The sequence below is a fragment of the Bombina bombina genome, chromosome 10, assembly GCF_027579735.1.
Source record: "Bombina bombina isolate aBomBom1 chromosome 10, aBomBom1.pri, whole genome shotgun sequence".
In the NCBI taxonomy this organism is placed as follows: domain Eukaryota; kingdom Metazoa; phylum Chordata; class Amphibia; order Anura; family Bombinatoridae; genus Bombina; species Bombina bombina.
Window position 1 is genome coordinate 14,696,479 of NC_069508.1, and position 20,718 is coordinate 14,717,196.

At 37.8% G+C, this 20,718-nt stretch overlaps 1 protein-coding gene across 1 annotated transcript; it reads left to right on the top strand.

Annotated features, from left to right (window-relative positions):
- Positions 1 to 19,182: 19,182 nt before the first annotated feature.
- LOC128641011 (uncharacterized protein K02A2.6-like) lies at positions 19,183 to 20,389 on the top strand (the record flags this gene model as incomplete). Its single annotated transcript, XM_053693528.1, is given in 2 exon segments — positions 19,183 to 19,842; positions 19,844 to 20,389. Coding segments are annotated over 2 exon segments (1,176 nt in total), but the record flags the coding sequence as incomplete, so codon positions are not given.
- Between the last annotated feature and the right edge of the window lie 329 nt (positions 20,390 to 20,718).

A 20,718-nucleotide genomic window follows, 5' to 3' on the forward strand; every position in this document is an offset into this window, starting at 1 on the left:
GCTATAAATACAAAATAATGTAACATACAAATAATACATGCTATAAACACAAAATAATGTAAGATACACAAATAATACATGCTATAAACACAAAATAATGTAACATACACAAATAATACATGCTATAAACACAAAATAATGTAACATACACAAATAATACATGCTATAAACACAAAATAATATAACATACACAAATAATACATGCTATAAACACAAAATAATGTAAGATACACAAATAAAACATGCTATAAACACAAAATAATGTAAGATACACAAATAATACATGCTATAAACACAAATAATGTAACATACACAAATAATACATGCTATAAACACAAATAATGTAACATACACACATAATACATGCTATAAACACAAATAATGTAACATACACAAATAATACATGCTATAAACACAAATAATGTAACATACACAAATAATACATGCTATAAACACAAAATAATGTAACATACACAAATAATACATGCTATAAACACAAATAATGTAACATACACAAATAATACATGCTATAAACACAAAATAATGTAAGATACACACATAATACATGCTATAAATACAAAATAATGTAACATACACAAATAATACATGCTATAAACACAAAATAATGTAACATACACACATAATACATGCTATAAACACAAAATAATGTAACATACACACATAATACATGCTATAAACACAAAATAATGTAACATACACAAATAATACATGCTATAAACACAAATAATGTAACATACACAAATAATACATGCTATAAACACAAATAATGTAACATACACACATAATACATGCTATAAACACAAAATAATGTAACATACACAAATAATACATGCTATAAACACAAATAATGTAACATACACAAATAATACATGCTATAAACACAAAATAATGTAACACACAAATAATACATGCTATAAACACAAATAATGTAACATACACAAATAATACATGCTATAAACACAAATAATGTAACATACACAAATAATACATGCTATAAACACAAATAATGTAACATACACAAATAATACATGCTATAAACACAAAATAATGTAACATACACAAATAATACATGCTATAAACACAAAATAATGTAAGATACACACATAATACATGCTATAAATACAAAATAATGTAAGATACACAAATAATACATGCTATAAACACAAATAATGTAACATACACAAATAATACATGCTATAAACACAAATAATGTAACATACACAAATAATACATGCTATAAACACAAATAATGTAACATACACACATAATACATGCTATAAACACAAATAATGTAACATACACAAATAATACATGCTATAAACACAAATAATGTAACATACACAAATAATACATGCTATAAATACAAATAATGTAACATACACAAATAATACATGCTATAAACACAAATAATGTAACATACACAAATAATACATGCTATAAATACAAAATAATGTAACATACACAAATAATACATGCTATAAACACAAAATAATGTAAGATACACAAATAATACATGCTATAAACACAAATAATGTAACATACACAAATAATACATGCTATAAACACAAATAATGTAACATACACACATAATACATGCTATAAACACAAATAATGTAACATACACAAATAATACATGCTATAAACACAAAATAATGTAAGATACACAAATAATACATGCTATAAACACAAATAATGTAACATACACAAATAATACATGCTATAAACACAAATAATGTAACATACACACATAATACATGCTATAAACACAAATAATGTAACATACACAAATAATACATGCTATAAACACAAATAATGTAACATACACAAATAATACATGCTATAAACACAAATAATGTAACATACACAAATAATACATGCTATAAACACAAATAATGTAACATACACAAATAATACATGCTATAAACACAAAATAATGTAACATACACAAATAATACATGCTATAAACACAAAATAATGTAACATACACAAATAATACATGGTATAAACACAAAATAATGTAACATACACGAATAATACATGCTATAAACACAAAATAATGTAACATACACAAATAATACATGCTATAAACACAAAATAATGTAAGATACACACATAATACATGCTATAAATACAAAATAATGTAACATACACAAATAATACATGCTATAAATACAAAATAATGTAACATACACAAATAATACATGCTATAAACACAAAATAATGTAAGATACACACATAATACATGCTATAAATACAAAATAATGTAACATACACAAATAATACATGCTATAAACACAAAATAATGTAAGATACACACATAATACATGCTATAAATACAAAATAATGTAACATACACAAATAATACATGCTATAAACACAAAATAATGTAACAATGTGCAAATGAGCACTAAAACACTGTAGCTAAATAGATCAATATATCCTTTTATAGATATCCATAAATCCTGTGGTCAGCCATATCAGGGCACACACTTATATATATATGACAGGATCCACAAATAACAGGTGTTTGCCTTTTTTTTAAAAAAAAAAACTTATCACGCCCAAATTACATAGCTTGGGTATTAGTTTTCAGGAGTAATAGACTAGCGGACTCTCACCACCATATGAAAGAAAACAAAATATATGCTTTCCTGATAAATTATTTATTTCACAGTGGTGAGAGTCCATGAGGCCCGCCCATTTTAATTAATTGTGTTTTTTTCTAGTCTTGCACTTCATTTTCCGTGCTCTGCCCTTTCTACCTTTCTAGTTCTCCTTGCTTGGCTAAGTGTAAGACTAGCTAAAAATAGAGGTTGGAGGGATTGAGTACTCTTTAAGTTTTAGGTAATCTTTGCCTCCTGTTAGTGGCCAGGAGATGAATCACAGGAGTAATGGACTTGTGGACTCTCACCACCATGAAGGAAATTAATTTATTAGGTAAGAACTAAAAAAAAAATCTGTTGGCCCCATTGCTCTACATTATTCCTGAGAAATTTTATTTTATATATTCTATTTAACTTTTTAACTGTGTAAATAAACTGTATCATGAACACAAACCTTTAGAGCACAATACAATGCTCTAATAGCAGGCAGTGATCTATGAATACACATTTCTTCTCTCATAAAGTGCGAGAATATCTAAGCTTCAAGATGACAGCATGGGAATGGTTCGTCTTCCGGTGGGCGGTTAACTAAAGATGGCAGCAACATCATGGAGCTCTGATAGTCCTGTGGTTTCTTAATGCCTTTATCTCCATCAAACACCATCTATAGCTCCCTTAACAGTATAATCTGTTCAGAACTTCCTATGCTTCATATTGGTAGGGTAGTTGTGTGGATAAGGGCACTAACATCGCCTTTCTCCCAGAGGTCAAGTTCCCACTATTTGAGCACACGCAACTCTATATAATGTTTTTTTTTTTTTGCTTATATGATGTTTATCGACAATAAAGTGGCATCTGAAATTTTTGTTATTCTCCTCCCTAAAATGCTTCGGCTCCTATCTAGCCGTACACAACTATGTAAACTAATGCAGGTCATCTGGGAACTCTTGCTTCCCAGAGATAGTTATCCTTCAGATAGACATTTCTACTTACCATTGACATCATCATGTATGGATAAGTTTTCTCTGCTGATGTCTGACCCTCCTTACCTCACCACTAGCACGTTCATGTGAAGAAGACAATATCTACAGTGGAAGATGGTCGTCTTTATTTACCTTTAATCAACTGTGGAAGTGGTATATTCTTGAGCACTGTGCACACTTCACCGGATAGTGGGCTGTCCGCATTTAGCATTGCACAAGCAGTTCTACTTGTGCAATGCTGCCTCCTACAGATTTGCTGCCAATCGGCCGCTAGCAGGGGGTGTCAATCAACCCGATCGTATAGGATTGGGTTGATTGCTCTATGCCACTCAGAAGTGGTGGATACAGTTAAGGAGCAGAGGTCTGAAGACTGCTGCTTCATAACTGCGGTTTCCGGCAAACCACAGGGTGAGATGGTCCCATTCGGGCCATCATAAATCGGCCCCATGGATTTTACCCCTCTCCTTCCATGTTTGTTTCTTGCTGATTTGTGGCATATGAAGGTCGAGAACTCTTTTAGTTTCTGTGTAGGTGATCCGCTGCAACCTCCGTATAGTAGGGTGAGTTGGCTTCAATGCAGATTTTACTTAACTTCTCTCACTTTGGACAATGGTTGCAGGAGAGACTCATGCCAATGTTTTGCACTGCCCTCAAGAGAATGGGAACTCACTAAACACCCGGCTGGCCACATGTATCGGCTGAAGACAGTTCTGACAATTTCGCTCTAAGCTATTGCTTTTACTCTTGGCTTTATGTATTTCCTAATTACCTATCCTCTCTAATCAACAAGTATACTCCAGCCCGTCCACTGAGATCCTAGAATGACCTGCTCCTTGCATCTTCAACTATCACCTCTTCCCATGCTAGACTGCAGGACTTCTGTTGTGCAGCACCTACCCTCTGGAAAACTCTCCCTCGTGCTGTCAGGCTTTGCCCTAATCTTTCTTCCTTTAAATGTTCCCTGAAGACTTTTTTGTTCAGAGAAGCCTACCACCCAACTCAGTAATAAATTAATTCCACTTACTGAATAGTTCCCTCATATAACTCTGTATTAACATCTTTCTCACTCTATGGCCCCTATTTAACAAAGGTCTTGCGGACCTGATCCAACAGTGTGGATCAGGTCCGCAAGACCTCGCTGAATGCGGAGAGCAATACGTTCTCCGTATTCTGCATTGCACCAGCAGCTCACAAGAGCTGCTGGTGCAACGCCGCCCCCTGCAGACTCGCGGCCAATCGGCTGCCAGCAGGGTGGTGTCAATTAACCCCGATCGTACTCGATCGGGTTGAATTGTGGCAATTCCTGTCTGCCTGCTCAGAGCAGGCGGACAGGGTTATGGAGCAGCGGTCTTTGTGACCGCTGCTTCATAACTGCTGTTTCTGGCGAGTCTGAAGACTCGCCAGAAACACGGGCCGTCAAGCTCTTTTCGGAGCTTGATAGATAGGCCCCTTTCAGTCCTCACCTCATGTTTCTCAACCTCCTACCCTCCTAGATTGTAAGTTCCCACAGGAATAGGGCCCTTAATCCCTCCTGTATGTGTTTGTAAATGTTGTCCTGTCTCTTACAAGTTGTATATCATTGTTTTATTTAAAGTAATTGTACCCATGGACAGCGCTGCAGAATATATTGGCGCTTCATAAATAAAGTATAATAATAATATTCTAGTGTTGTGCTTCTATTTCTAGGCAATTAGATTGCTTCTTATTTGAATGAGGCCATATAACTATACATATCTTCTAATAAAACAGTGTTATTCTTGACTCACTTGAGTGTAATTGTTTTACAGGAAGAAAATTAGAACCATAAATCTGTTAAAAATGAGTTTAGTTTACTTTGTTTTAGCCTTTGTGTGTTATGAGACCCATGTTGAAGTTGCTCGTTATTTACACTGTGTTCACCATGCTATAGATATAGGTACAGTGAGACGGAATAACAATACTTACTCAGGATAGTGTTATCAATATGCCCCTTTTTCATCAATGGGACAAGATATAAATTCAGAACCCTTACATAATTATTTACATCTCTCCAGTGAGACACTTTTATGGGTCATCGCACTACAAAACCTGTTGCATGATTAGAGCCTTGGGTTTCTGTGTCTAATCAGAGCTTATTAAATTGTATCTAAGCTATGGATCGAAATACAACATTCATGAAGTCCACTTTAATTCTTTCATTTGAATGGGTATCTATCTATATACATCACATTTGTCATAATGCAGAGCAACTGTTCCTGTTTAATCTTGCTTGGTGAGTTTAAGATGAGTCCACTACTGTCATATAGATACTAATGCACTTTAATGGATTTTTGAAATGGTGTAATATTTCTTTGTTACAGTATCTTTCTCCTCTCTCTGCGGTGACATGTATATTATATATCTGTGACCTTGTTGGTTATCAATAATTTAAAATAAAATGGTTTATAAGACAGCTGCTCGGACAATAGCATTGTAAGTAGTGATGCTACAGAACGTTTATGTCCCTTTAATTTGTTTTTAAATTGTATTTAAGCCATCCTTGTCAATGCCCGAAACAACAATCGAGTTTAAGAAATAGAAAATAATTTTGGATTTAGCTCTAATCTGAGAAAGGACATCGAACCCAACCAAGGAACGTGTTGTTCAGCTGCTCACCAGCACTTCTACACTAATTATAGAAAACATACAATACTACATCATACAAACCATCTCCAGATTACATGCCCTTTCTGTATTATGCTTGGGATCTCACACACTGAGTGTAGCTCACAGTATTGGAAGGCAATGAGGCACTAACTAATCTCATAGATCTCTATATTGTGTATTATTGCAGTATGGCTCTAGAAATGTGCAGGTTGGTTGCAGAGCACTAATAGAATCTCTTTCACAGCCAACGTTTCCTCCTCAGGTGTTTTTCAGGAAATGAACAGGGTAGAGCATGTACATATGGGCACGTATGCTCCTGGTTAACAGATGAAAGAAGAAAGCCTTGTAACTGGGAAAGCTCTTTTCTCTTATGTGAAAGCTTTATCTATAAAAAAAAGTATACGTCACAATATACTGAATATATCAGTGCTTCTCACTGCGTGAAGTGCCCTTTGCATCTAGGCAGCTTCCCCCAGCCTGGCGTAGTCCTGGAACCCACTCATGCAAACATAACCTAAGAAGAACTTGCTGTTTATACCCTGCGGAAGGCACGAGAAGTTTATCTTCTCGGACGTGAAAAATGAAATGAGCGAAAATAGGTCAGCCAGAAAGAGAAACGTTCTGATATGTTTTGTCCTTACGCAGCTCCTAATAAATGTAAAACCCATCTAGATAACAACATTTTCTAATTAATTCTGATATCCAAACAATGTATTTGTTCTAATCAGTGCTACGTTTTCTGCATCTTCTATTCTCATACACAGAGATTTTCTGCTGTATTGCGCAGATATGATTGGTTTATTCATTGCAGTGGGTATCATCTGATAGATCTATATTGCACAGGACGAGTTATATGGCAGGGTGTAAAAAGACTAAGGGGCCAAATTTTCATTCTACAAGTGGACATGATCTGATATTGCGGATCATATCCGCTGCACATCGATAAAAGCCGCCAGCATATGATCTCAGCATTTATCATTTCACCAGCAGTTCTTGTGAACTGCTGGTGCAATGTCGCCCCTGCAGATTTGCGGCCAATCGGCCACTAGAAGGGGGTGTCAATCAACTCGATCGTATTCGATCGGCTTGATTTCTGGTGATGTCTGTCCACCGCCTCACAGCAGAAAGAAAAGGTTATGGAGCAGTGGTCTTTAGAAGGCTCGCCAGAAAAATGGGGCATCAAGCTTCATATTGAGCTTGATAAATATGCCCCTAAATATGCACTTTTGTAACAGCAAATGAGCATCTACTTAGTTATAAGTAAGAACGAGAAACATCAGAGTCAAACGGAGAGTACAATATTGGGAGAAGCAGACGATAGTGAGGGTTATATGGTGCTATAGAAGGAGTTATAGGGAGGGTTATATAGTGCAATATGAGGTGTTATATGGAGGGTTATATGATGCAATAGGAGGAGTTATAGGGAGGGTTATATGGTGCAATAGGAGGAGTTATAGGGAGGGTTATATGGTGCAATAGGAGGAGTTATAGGGAGGGTTCTATGGTGCAATAGGAGGAGTTATAGGGAGGGTTATATGGTGCAATGGGAGGAGTTATAGGGAGGGTTATATGGTGCAATAGGAGGAGTTATAGGGAGGGTTATATGGTGCAATAGGAGGAGTTATAGGGAGGGTTATATGGTGCAATAGGAGGAGTTAAAGGGAGGGTTATATGGTGCAATAGGAGGAGTTATAGGGAGGGTTCTATGGTGCAATAGGAGGAGTTATAGGGATGGTTATATGGTGCTACAGGAGGAGTTATAGGGAGGGTTATATGGTGCAATTGTAGGAGTTATAGGGAGGGTTATATGGTGCAATTGTAGGAGTTATAGGGAGGGTTATATGGTGCAATAAGAGGAGTTATAGGGAGTGTTATATGGTGCAATAGGAGGAGTTATAGGGAGGGTTCTATGGTGCAATAGGAGGAGTTATAGGGATGGTTATATGGTGCTACAGGAGGAGTTATAGGGAGGGTTATATGGTGCAATTGTAGGAGTTATAGGGAGGGTTATATGGTGCAATTGTAGGAGTTATAGGGAGGGTTATATGGTGCAATAAGAGGAGTTATAGGGAGTGTTATATGGTGCAATAAGAGGAGTTATAGGGAGTGTTATATGGTGCAATAGGAGGAGTTATATGTAGGGTTATATGGCACAATAGGAAGAGTTATAGGGAGGGTTATATGGTGAATATGATTAGTTATAGGGAGGGTTATATGGTGCAATAAGAGAAGTTATAGGGAGGGTTATATAGTGTAATAGGAGGAGTTATAGGGAGGGTTATATGGTGCACTAGGAGGAGTTATAGGGAGGGTTATATGGTGCAATAGGAGGAGTTATAAGGAGGGTTATATGGTACAATAGGAGGAGTTATAGGGAGGGTTATATGGTGCAATAGGAGGAGTTATAGGGAGGGTTATATGATGCAATAGGGGGAGTTATAGGGAGGGTTATATGGTACAATAGGAGGAGTTATAGGGAGGGTTATATGGTACAATAGGAGAAGTTATAGGGAGAGTTATATGGTGCAATAGGAGGAGTTATAGGGAGGGTTATATGGTACAATAGGAGGAGTTATAGGGAGGGTTATATGGTACAATAGGAGAAGTTATAGGGAGAGTTATATGGTGCAATAGGAGGAGTTATAGGGAGGGTTATATGGTGCAATAGGAGGAGTTATAGGGAGGGTTATATGGTGCAATAGGAGGAGTTATAGGGAGGGTTATATGGTACAATAGGAGAAGTTATAGGGAGAGTTATATGGTGCAATAGGAGGAGTTATAGGGAGGGTTATATGGTGCAATAGGATGAGTTATAGGGAGGGTTATATGGTACAATAGGAGGAGTTATAGGGAGGGATATATGGTACAATAGGGGAGTTATAGGGAGGGTTATATGGTACAATAGGTGGAGTTATAGGGAGGGTTATATGGTGCAATAGGAGGAGTTATAGGGAGGGTTATATGGTGCAATAGGGGAGTTATAGGGAGGGTTATATGGTGCAATAGGATGAGTTATAGGGAGGGTTATATGGTGCAATAGGATGAGTTATAGGGAGGGTTATATGGTACAATAGGAGGAGTTATAGGGAGGGATATATGGTGCAATAGGAGTTATAGGGAGGGTTATATTGTGCAATAGGAGGAGTTATAGGGAGGGTTATATGGTGCAATAGGGGAGTTATAGGGAGGGTTATATGGCACAATAGGAGGAGTTATAGGGAGGGTTCTATGGTGCTATAGGAGTTATAAGGAGGGTTATATGGTGCAATAGGGGTAGTTATAGGGAGAGTTATATGGTGCAATAGGAGGCGTTATAGAGAGGGTTAAATGGTGCAATAGGAGGAGTTATAGGGAGGGTTATATGGTGCAATAGGAAAAATTATAGGGAGGGTTATATGGAGCAATAGGAGGAGTTATAAGGAGGGTTGTGTGGTGCAATAGGTGGAGTTATAGGGAGGGTTATATGGTGCAATATGATGAGTTATAGAGAGGGTTATATGGTGCTTTAGGAGAAGTTATATGGAGGGTCATATGGTGCAATAGGAAGAGTTATAGGGAGGGTTACATGATGCAATAGGAGGAGTTATAGGGAAGGTTATATGGTGCTATACGAGGAGTTATAGGGAGGGTTATATGGTGCAATAGGAGGAGTTATAGGGAGGGTTATATGGTGCAATAGGAGGAGTTTTAGGGAGTGTTATATGGTGCAATAGGAAGAGTTATAGGGAGGATTATATGGTGCAATAGGAGGAGTGTTACAAACTGCTATTTGTAACTGGCCCTTTAAATGGAAAATTGCCCTGCTTCCCTGGATTTTGGAGAAGCCTATTTGCCAGCCTCCTTCCTCATGACTATGGCCCCTGGAAGATTGTGCCCCTGAAAATGTATTAACTTTTATTTTGTGTGTATGGCCCTTTAAGAACCGTCTGGGGACATATTGTGACTTTGGTGAACAATGCCCCTTTAAGACTATGTCCCCAGACCTGTAAAATAACTTGTCCCTGGCTTTCTCCCACTTGGTTCAGTAAATAGGGCTTACTGAACTAAGTACCACACAGGCAGAGTGTTCCACAGAAAGGGAGCACTGTTACAAAAGCATTAGTTTTCATTGTGTGCCATTAAGAGTTAATTTTGTTCAGCTTCAAGAAGCTATTCAAAATACAAGTTTGCTGGGATCAGCTCTAATTAAGTTTAGTGATAAACATTCCCATTGTCTAATCAGACTGCTAGTGATAAGATGGACTGCATTGTTTTATTGTGTGTAATGTTATCTGCGGAAGTAATGTAATTCTATGGTGGCCTGTCAAAGGGCGTTGTCTCTCTATCTAAATGTATCAAATGTGTGATTGGGGATTTTATGCCTCCCCCTGAGAGTGTCCTTTTTTTGCATGTAACCTCAATAAAAAAGCAGGCTGTGTGTTCCAGCACATCAGACCTCTTCTGACCCTCTAACTTGCAGCCTTGACTCATGTTTGTAGGGGACAGCTATAATCACTACAGGGATTGCTATGCTCTATATACTCCCTTAGCTACTGAGCTCTGTTAAGAGCTCTTGTTCCTGATCCGGCTTCACGCTACAGAAGAAAGAGGTTCACCTACTGGAGCCTGGTCGTAGGTCCAGGGCGCAGAGCAGACGGCGAGATACCAGCCCAGCAGCGGTGGTTCGTAAAGTCTGCATTACGTATGGTGGCTATGCAGTAGTTATGGTGTCTACGGTGCTGATGGTTCTTTGGTGAGCGCTAGGAGCATCCTTTTCTACGGTCCAACTTCTTAGCCAGCCTGGAGGCAACCGTAACAAGGAGTTATAGGGAGGGTTATATGGTGCAATAGGAAGAGTTATAGGGAGGTTTATATGGTGCAATATGAGTAGTTATAGGGAGGGTTATATGGTGCAATAGGAGGAGTTATAGGGAGGGTTATATGTGTAATAGGAGGAGTTATATGGTGCAATAGGAGGAGTTATAGGGAGGGTTATATGGTACAATAGGAGGAGTTATAGGGAGGGTTATATGGTGTTATAGGAGGAGTTATAGGGTGGGTTATGTGGTGCAATAGGAGGAGTTATAGGGAGAGTTATATGGTGCAATAGGGAAGTTATAGGGAGGGTTATATAGTGCAATAGGATGACTTTTAGGGAGGGTTATATGGTGCAATATGATTAGTTATAGGGAGGTTTATATGGTGCAATATGAGTAGTTATAGGGAGGGTTATATGATGCAATAGGAGGAGTTATAGGGAGGGTTATATGTGCAATAGGAGGAGTTATATGGTGCAATAGGAGGAGTTATATGGAAGAATATATAGTGCAATAGGAGGAGTTATAGGGTGGGTTATATGGTGCAATATGATTAGTTATAGGGAGGTTTATATGGTGCAATATGAGTAGTTATAGGGAGGGTTATATGGTGCAATAGGAGGAGTTATAGGGAGGGTTATATGTGCAATAGGAGGAGTTATATGGTGCAATAGGAGGAGTTATATGGTGCAATAGGAGGAGTTATAGGGAGGGTTATATGGTACAATAGGAGGAGTTATAGGGAGGGTTATATGGTGTTATAGGAGGAGTTATAGGGAGGGTTATGTGGTGCAATATGAGGAGTTATAGGGAGAGTTATATGGTGCAATAGGGAAGTTATAGGGAGGGTTATATAGTGCAATAGGATGACTTTTAGGGAGGGTTATATGGTGGAATATGATTAGTTATAGTTAGGGTTATGTGGTGCAATATGAGTAGTTAAAGGGAGGGTTATATGGTGCATTACGTAAAGTTATAGGGAGGGTTATATGAAGCAATATTTGGAGTTATAGGGAGGGTTATATGGTGTAATAGGAGGAGTTATAGGGAGGGCTATAGGGTGCTATAGGAGGAGTTATAGGGAGGGTTACATGGTGCAAAAGGAGGAGTTATAAGGAGGGTTATATGGTACCATAGGAAGAGTTATAAGGAGGGTTATATGGTGCAATAGGAGGAGTTATAGGGAGGTTTATATGTGCAATAGGAGTTATAGAGAGAGTTATATAAAGCAATAGGAGGAGTTATAGGGAGGGTTATATGGTGCAATCGGAGGAGTTATAGGGAGGTTTATATGTGCACTAGGAGTTATAGGGAGGGTTATATGGTACAATAGGAGGAGTTATAGGGAGGTTTATATGTGCACTAGGAGTTATAGGGAGGGTTATATGGTACAATAGGAGGAGTTATAGGGAGGGTTATATGGTGCAATAGGATGTAGAGCAATAGAGAGGGGAAAGGCAGAGGGGTTACTTAAGGTAATATAAATTTATTTCTGGATAAAAGTGATATATAATTTATATTTACACAGAAAACAGCTTTTTAGGACAATCTGAGATAGAATTGGTTAAAAATCGCCACCTTCCATAAGTTCAGGTTTCTTTTGAATTATTCATTAGTGCGCTCACGCGGCTAATTTATGAAGGCAAAGCTTCGTATCCCTCTGTGCATAAAATATTCATAGTGACAAGATATTGCCATTAAATCTTACAACACCCTTTTAAAATGATTTTTCCCAAGTTCCTGAAAGCATTAGCTGCAGAGGGAGCTGAGCTACGTCACCCTACAATTGTGAAACTCTTGTGGAGCAGAAATTAAAATAACACGGTGACAAGTGTCATCCAGAGCAACACAGGAAATGACCTTTTCTCATTATATGTCACAAATAATATTAGAAGTACCAGTTATAGGGAGATGTAAAGAATGTTTTAACATTAAGGGCTAGATTACGAGTGGCGTGCTATTTTTCACTCCCGCTCACGCGCTAATTCTACTAGAAGTATATATACACAAGCACAGTATATATACACAAGTACAGTATATATACACAAGCACAGTATATATACACAAGTACAGTATATATACACAAGCACAGTATATATACACAAGTACAGTATATATACACAAGCACAGTATATATACACAAGTACAGTATATATACACAAGCACAGTATATATACACAAGTACAGTATATATACACAAGCACAGTATATATACACAAGTAGAGTATATATACACAAGTACAGTATATATACACAAGCACAGTATATATACACAAGTACAGCATATATACACAAGTACAGTATATATACACAAGCACAGTATATATACACAAGTACAGTATATATACACAAGCACAGTATATATACACAAGTAGAGTATATATACACAAGTACAGTATATATGCACAAGCACAGTATATATACACAAGTACAGTATATATACACAAGCACAGTATATATACACAAGCACAATATATATACACAAGTACAGTATATATACACAAGCACAGTATATATACACAAGCACAGTATATATATATATACACAAGCACAGTATATATACACAAGTACAGTATATATACACAAGCACAGTATATATACACAAGTATAGTATATATACACAAGCACAGTATATATACACAAGTTGAGTATATATACACAAGCACAGTATATATACACAAGTACAGTATATATACACAAGCACAGTATATACACACAAGTACAGTATATATACACTAGCACAGTATATATACACAAGTACAGTATATATACACAAGCACAGTATATATACACAAGTACAGTATATACAGGGCCGTCTTTAATATTGATTGGACCCTGGGCAAAAATTTTCTTGGCCCCCCCCCCCCACCCCATGCAATTTTGCTCTCCACCCCAACATCCCAAAAAACAACTAAATCAATTTTTTTTTTATTATTAGCCCAGCGGTGGATCATCCACTGCTGGGCTAATCATTTAAAAAAAAAAAATGCAATATGTGAAACTGGACCTAAGCAGTACTAATAAGTAAATAAATATATAAATTCCTCCACTGTGGATTAATTTAATATTCTTTTGAATGTGATTCTGGTGTGAGGTTAGCTGGTTAAAGAGATTTAGGGCAGCCAACAGGAGCAAAGCAAGGTAAAGGAGGAAGCATGGAGGTGCAGACAAATATAAGTTTACTGACTGGAACAGCAGAACTACTATGGGAAGCTGTAAAATCTGAGACAGAGAGAAAATAAAAACTATAAAAATAAACCTTACATTAATGTGTGAAGTATCAACATGACACTATACATCAGCCACAGCAGCACATGTCGCTTCTTTGCTAGGAACAAGTTCCCTCTCACCTTGCACTAGACAATGCTGCATGGGGAGGGGGGTGTGCACTCACTTATTCTTCCCACTGACACCTTTCTACAAAGCACTATTCCCCTAACAAACTTCAGTTAGTTGATCTTAGGGCCACAGTAGAAAGAGCAGGGCTAAGGGGACCAGTAGACTGGATGCTGTCTGTCCAAGGCTGCATGGATACAGTGTGAGATGAGTCACACAGCCTCAAGACTGAAGAGAGCAGTGTATGCAGCTGCACAGATGCTCAAATCCTCATGTGCCTGCCGCTCCAGCTTTCTGCTGCATGCGCCCACAGTCAGCCCTACCCAGAAACAATCCCCACCACCAGAGCAGTTACCTGGTAACAGTGGTAACCCCAGTAGGACCTTTTCTGATGCAGTGGGAAATGGCTGGATGCCGAGTTAGGGCTTTGCATTCAGTGCTGCACAGTGCACATCTAAAACAGCACATGGCACTAGCTTGGCATGTCACATGACACCGGCAGGGTCTGGCACAGTTATATATAAGCAGAGTACTTTTGACTGTGACAGTATTAGGATTGAATGTGTGTGTTCCCCATGTCACATCAGCAGTCTGGTATGAACAATAAAAAAAAAAATAAAAAAAATTTTTTTTTTTTTTTTTTTTTTTAGGACTCTTGGGCCCCTCAACAGAGACTGGGCCCAGGGCAGCTGCCCCTTTTGCCCTGTGTTAAAGACGGTCCTGAGTATATATACACAAGCACAGTATATATACACAAGTACAGTATATATACACAAGCACAGTATATATACACAAGTACAGTATATATACACAAGCACAGTATATATACACAAGTACAGTATATATACACAAGCACAGTATATATACACAAGTACAGTATATATACACAAGCACAGTATATATACACAAGTACAGTATATATATACACAAGTACAGTATATATACACAAGTAGAGTATATATACACAAGCACAGTATATATACACAAGTACAGTATATATACACAAGCACAGTATATATACACAAGTAGAGTATATATACACAAGTACAGTATATATACACAAGCACCGTATATATACACAAGTACAGTATATATACACAAGCACAGTATATATACACAAGTACAGTATATATACACAAGCACAGTATATATACACAAGTAGAGTATATATACACAAGCACAGTATATATACACAAGTACAGTATATATACACAAGCACAGTATATATACACAAGTACAGTATATACAAGCACAGTATATATACACAAGCACAGTATATATATACACAAGCACAGTATATATACACAAGTAGAGTATATATACACAAGTACAGTATATATACACAAGCACAGTATATATACACAAGTACAGTATATATACACAAGCACAGTATATATACACAAGTACAGTATATATACACAAGCACAGTATATATACACAAGTACAGTATATATACACAAGTACAGTATATATACACAAGCACAGTATATATACACAAGTACAGTATATATACACAAGCACAGTATATATACACAAGCACAGTATATATATACACAAGCACAGTATATATACACAAGTACAGTATATATACACAAGTACAGTATATATACACAAGCACAGTATATATATGTTAAGATTATTGCAGCTTTTACTGTATCTTTGCACTAACCTTGTCTTATCATTATAAGTTAGAAGTGCTGCAGCTTTAAGCTCAGCTCACCACACCCTCTGGGTGTGTCTGGGTCTCTGTGACATCATCAGAAGCCATGTTAGTTTTACTGATGGAACCTGCTAGTAAATAGCCATGTGGCTGTAGCTGAATAAAAATTATCTAAAGTTCCTGCTGCAGAGTCTCAGTGATATGTGCAAGAGACATCAGACACAAGGTAACAGCACACAACTGAATGTTCTAACCCTGACTACACAGAGAACATATACACAAGTACAGTATATATACACAAGTACAGTATATATACACAAGCACAGTATATATACACAAGCACAGTATATATACACAAGTACAGTATATATACACAAGCACAGTATATATACACAAGTACAGTATATATACACAAGCACAGTATATATACACAAGCACAGTATATATATATACACAAATACAGTATATATACACAAGCACAGTATATATACACAAGTACAGTATATATACACAAGTACAGTATATATACACAAGCACAGTATATATACACAAGTACAGTATATATACACAAGCACAGTATATATACACAAATACAGTATATATACACAAGCACAGTATATATACACAAGTACAGTATATATACACAAGCACAGTATATACACAAGCACAGTATATATACACAAGTACAGTATATATACACAAGTACAGTATATATACACAAGCACAGTATATATACACAAGTACAGTATATATACACAAGTACAGTATATATACACAAGCACAGTATATATATATGTTAAGATTACTGCAGATTTTACTGTATCTTTGCACTAACCTTGTTTTATCATTATATGTTAGAAGTGCTGCAGCTTTAAGCTCAGCTCACCACACCCTCTGGGTGTGTCTGGGTCTCTGTGACATCATCAGAAGCCATGTTAGTTTTACTGATGGAACCTGCTAGTAAATAGCCATGTGGTTGTAGCTGAATAAAAGTTATCTAAAGTTCCTGCTGCAGAGTCTTCATGATATGTGCAAGAGACATCAGACACAAGGTAACAGCACACAACTGAATGTTCTAATCCTGACTACACACAGAACATAACAGCTGGCGACGAGGATCTGTGGTCTGACCCTATAATGGCACTTATTGGCACCTTACCTGTGTTTGCAGCAGACACAGACAGATAACACACATATAATGGCACTTATTGGCACCTTACCTGTGTTTGTACCAGGCACAGGCAGATAACACACATATAATGGCACTTATTGGCACCTTACCTGTGTTTGCACCAGACACAGACAGATAACACACATATAATGGCACTTATTGGCACCTTACCTGTGTTTGCACCAGACACAGACAGATAACACACATATAATGGCACTTATTGGCACCTTACCTGTGTTTGCACCAGACACAGACAGATAACACACATATAATGGCACTTATTGGCACCTTACCTGTGTTTGCACCAGACACAGACAGATAACACACAAATAATGGCACTTTTTGGCACCTTACCTGTGTTTGCACCAGACACAGACAGATAACACACATATAATGGCACTTATTGGCACCTTACCTGTGTTTGCACCAGACACAGACAGATAACACACATATAATGGCACTTATTGGCACCTTACCTGTGTTTGCAGCAGACACAGACAGATAACACACATATTATGGAACTTATTGGCACCTTACCTGTGTTTGCACCAGACACAGACAAATGGGACACATATAATGGCACTTATTGGCACCTTACCTGTGTTTGCACCAGTCACAGACAGGTAACACACATATAATGGCACTTATTGGCACCTTACCTGTGTTTGCACCAGAAACAGACAGATGGGACACATGGGTTGAACAGTTTGAGCTATATTGTACAGCAAATAACATAGGAGTTGATAAGCAAGTGGCTGTGTTTCTGACAACTATAGGCTCAGCAGCTTACACTACATTAAGGGACATTCTCTCACCAGATAAACCTAATGCTAAACCTCTGTCTGACCTGATCTGCCTGTTATCTGACCACTACCTACCTAAGCCTCTAGAGATAGCAGAACGCTTTAAGTTTTACACACGCAAGCAATTGCAGCATGAGGACATTAAAACTTATGTGATCAGTTTAAAGAAACTAGCAAGTAGCTGCAGATTTGGGGATTATTTAAACACTGCTTTACGTGATATGTTTGTTATTGGACTCATGGACTGTACAGTACAAAAGAGACTATTAGCAGAGGATGATTTAACACTAAAGCGTGCTATAGAGATAGCTACAGTCATGGAACTTGCTGCTAAAGATACACAAATGCTCCAGGCCCCAGCACAGGCAGTTTGTGATAAGGAAAAAGATGTTTTTCATACAAGTATGCACCTAAATAAACAGTATCCAGCTAGACAAGGGTCACAGACCGCCTGTTACAGATGTGGTGACACAAATCACACAGCAAATGCCTGCAGGTTTAAGTACAGCACCTGCTATGGGTGTGGGAAGATTGGTCATACAAAAAGTGTGTGCAGAAGTTCCTTAGACAGAGATAAAAGTAAGAAAGTCAGCAAGTCACGTGCAGCTTTTCATGTGCAAGTAGATACACCACACACTGATTCAGAGGAAGACAAACCATTTTACACATTACAGATCTACAGCCTTGAGAATAAAATTCCAGAACTGCAAGCAAAGGTGAATATAGATGGTAAACCTCTCATTATGGAAGTTGATACAGGAGCAGCAGTCTCTGTTATCACAGCTGCTGATTGGAACCGCCTGGGACTAAGGCAACCAATTGTTCCAACAGCTGTCACAATGCAAACATATTCAAATGAAATAATAAAGCCTATTGGGTGTGTATCACCTACAGTGACATTTAACCCCTTAAGGACCAGCGACGTAGCCTGTATGTCGCTGGCCTTTTTTTGGGACTTGATTGTTTTATAGCACGGTCTTGCCACCAGCGTTGAGACTGCTCTATTCCACAAAGCCTGCTGGAGGGAGGGCATTAATAGCGTGTTCTTGCTAGACTTGTGGTATTATGTCCTGAAAAAACCCTTAACGACCAGTGACATACAGGGTACATTGTGGTCATTAAGGGGTTAATGGTATAACTAAAAGTTACGCCTCTACATTTTACCTAAAGGAGGACCACCTTTGTTTGGTAGATCCTGGATCCAAGCATTGGGCATGCCAAAGTTACCACAACAGTTACCGCTTAACAAACTGCTGGACCAAAGTGGGAATTCAAATTCTACTTGGATTAATTCACTAAAGCACAAATATAAGACTGTATTTGATGGGAACCTAGGTTTAGTGAAAGACAAGCAGATTCAGCTTCACCTAAAAGAAAATGCTATTCCAAAATTTTGTAAACCAAGAGTTGTACCATTTGCACTTAAACCTAAAATTGAAGCAGAACTAGAAAGACTACGAAATCAGGGGATTATTGTTCCAGTGTCTAGCAGTGAATGGGCTTCCCCAATAGTTCCTGTCAGAAAAAAAAATGGGGACATTCGCATCTGTGGAGATTTCAGAGTGGGCCTTAACCCTCAATTACTTGTGGATCAGTATCCATTACCACGGATTGAAGAATTGTTTAGTTCTCTGGCAGGGGGTGAAAAATTTACAAAAATTGACTTGCATCAAGCATACTTACAGTTAGAGGTGCATCCAGACTCCAGACACCTGTTAACTATCAACACTCACAAAGGACTTTTTCAGTATACGCGAATGGTGTTTGGCATTGCCCCAGCACCTGCAGTGTGGCAACGGATAATGGATGAGATCTTGGCAGGTATTCTACATACCCCACTGTATGTTAGATGACATGTTTATCACTGGTGAAAATGATGCCACTCATAAAGCCAATGTTGAAGCTGTTTTACAGCGCCTACAGGAATTCGGACTGAAAGTTAACATGGAAAAGTGTGAGTTCTTCTGCAAGAGTTTAGAATATTGTGCACATGTAGTGGACAAGAATGGTCTCCACACAACTGCTGAAAAAGTGAAAGCGCTGGTTCATGCTCCCACCCCTGTTAATGTATCTCAGCTACGTTCTTATTTGGGGTTGCTCAATTACTATCACAGATTTTTACCAAATTTGGCTCATTTACTATATCCACTACACCGCCTTTTAGATAGTAAAAACCAATGGGCCTGGACTGACTTATGTACACGAGCATTTGAACGCTCAAAGCAACTTCTTCTGGAATCAAGACTCCTTGTCCACTATGACCTTAAGAAGCCTTTGGTACTAGCCTGCGATGCTTCACCATATGGTTTAGGCGCAGTACTTTCACACATTATGCCCGATGGTTCTGAACGTCCTGTGTCTTTTGCGTCCAGATCTTTAACTCCATCGGAGAGAAATTATGCCCAGATTGATCGAGAAGCTTTAGCAATAATTTGGGCTGTGAAGAAATTCCACATTTATATATATGGCAGACCTTTTACTCTGATCACGGATCATAAACCACTTTTGTCCATTCTGCACCCTCAGAAGGGTATCTCCAACACAACAGCTGCTCGACTTCAGTGCTATGCACTTCAGCTGGCGGCTTACAACTACTCCATTAAATATCGATGCCACAGTGATCATACGAATGTGGATATGTTTTCAAGATTACCAATGGTACATCACATGATAGCATCTTCTAACATAATAGAAACCCCTCCACAGCCTGTAAATCTAAA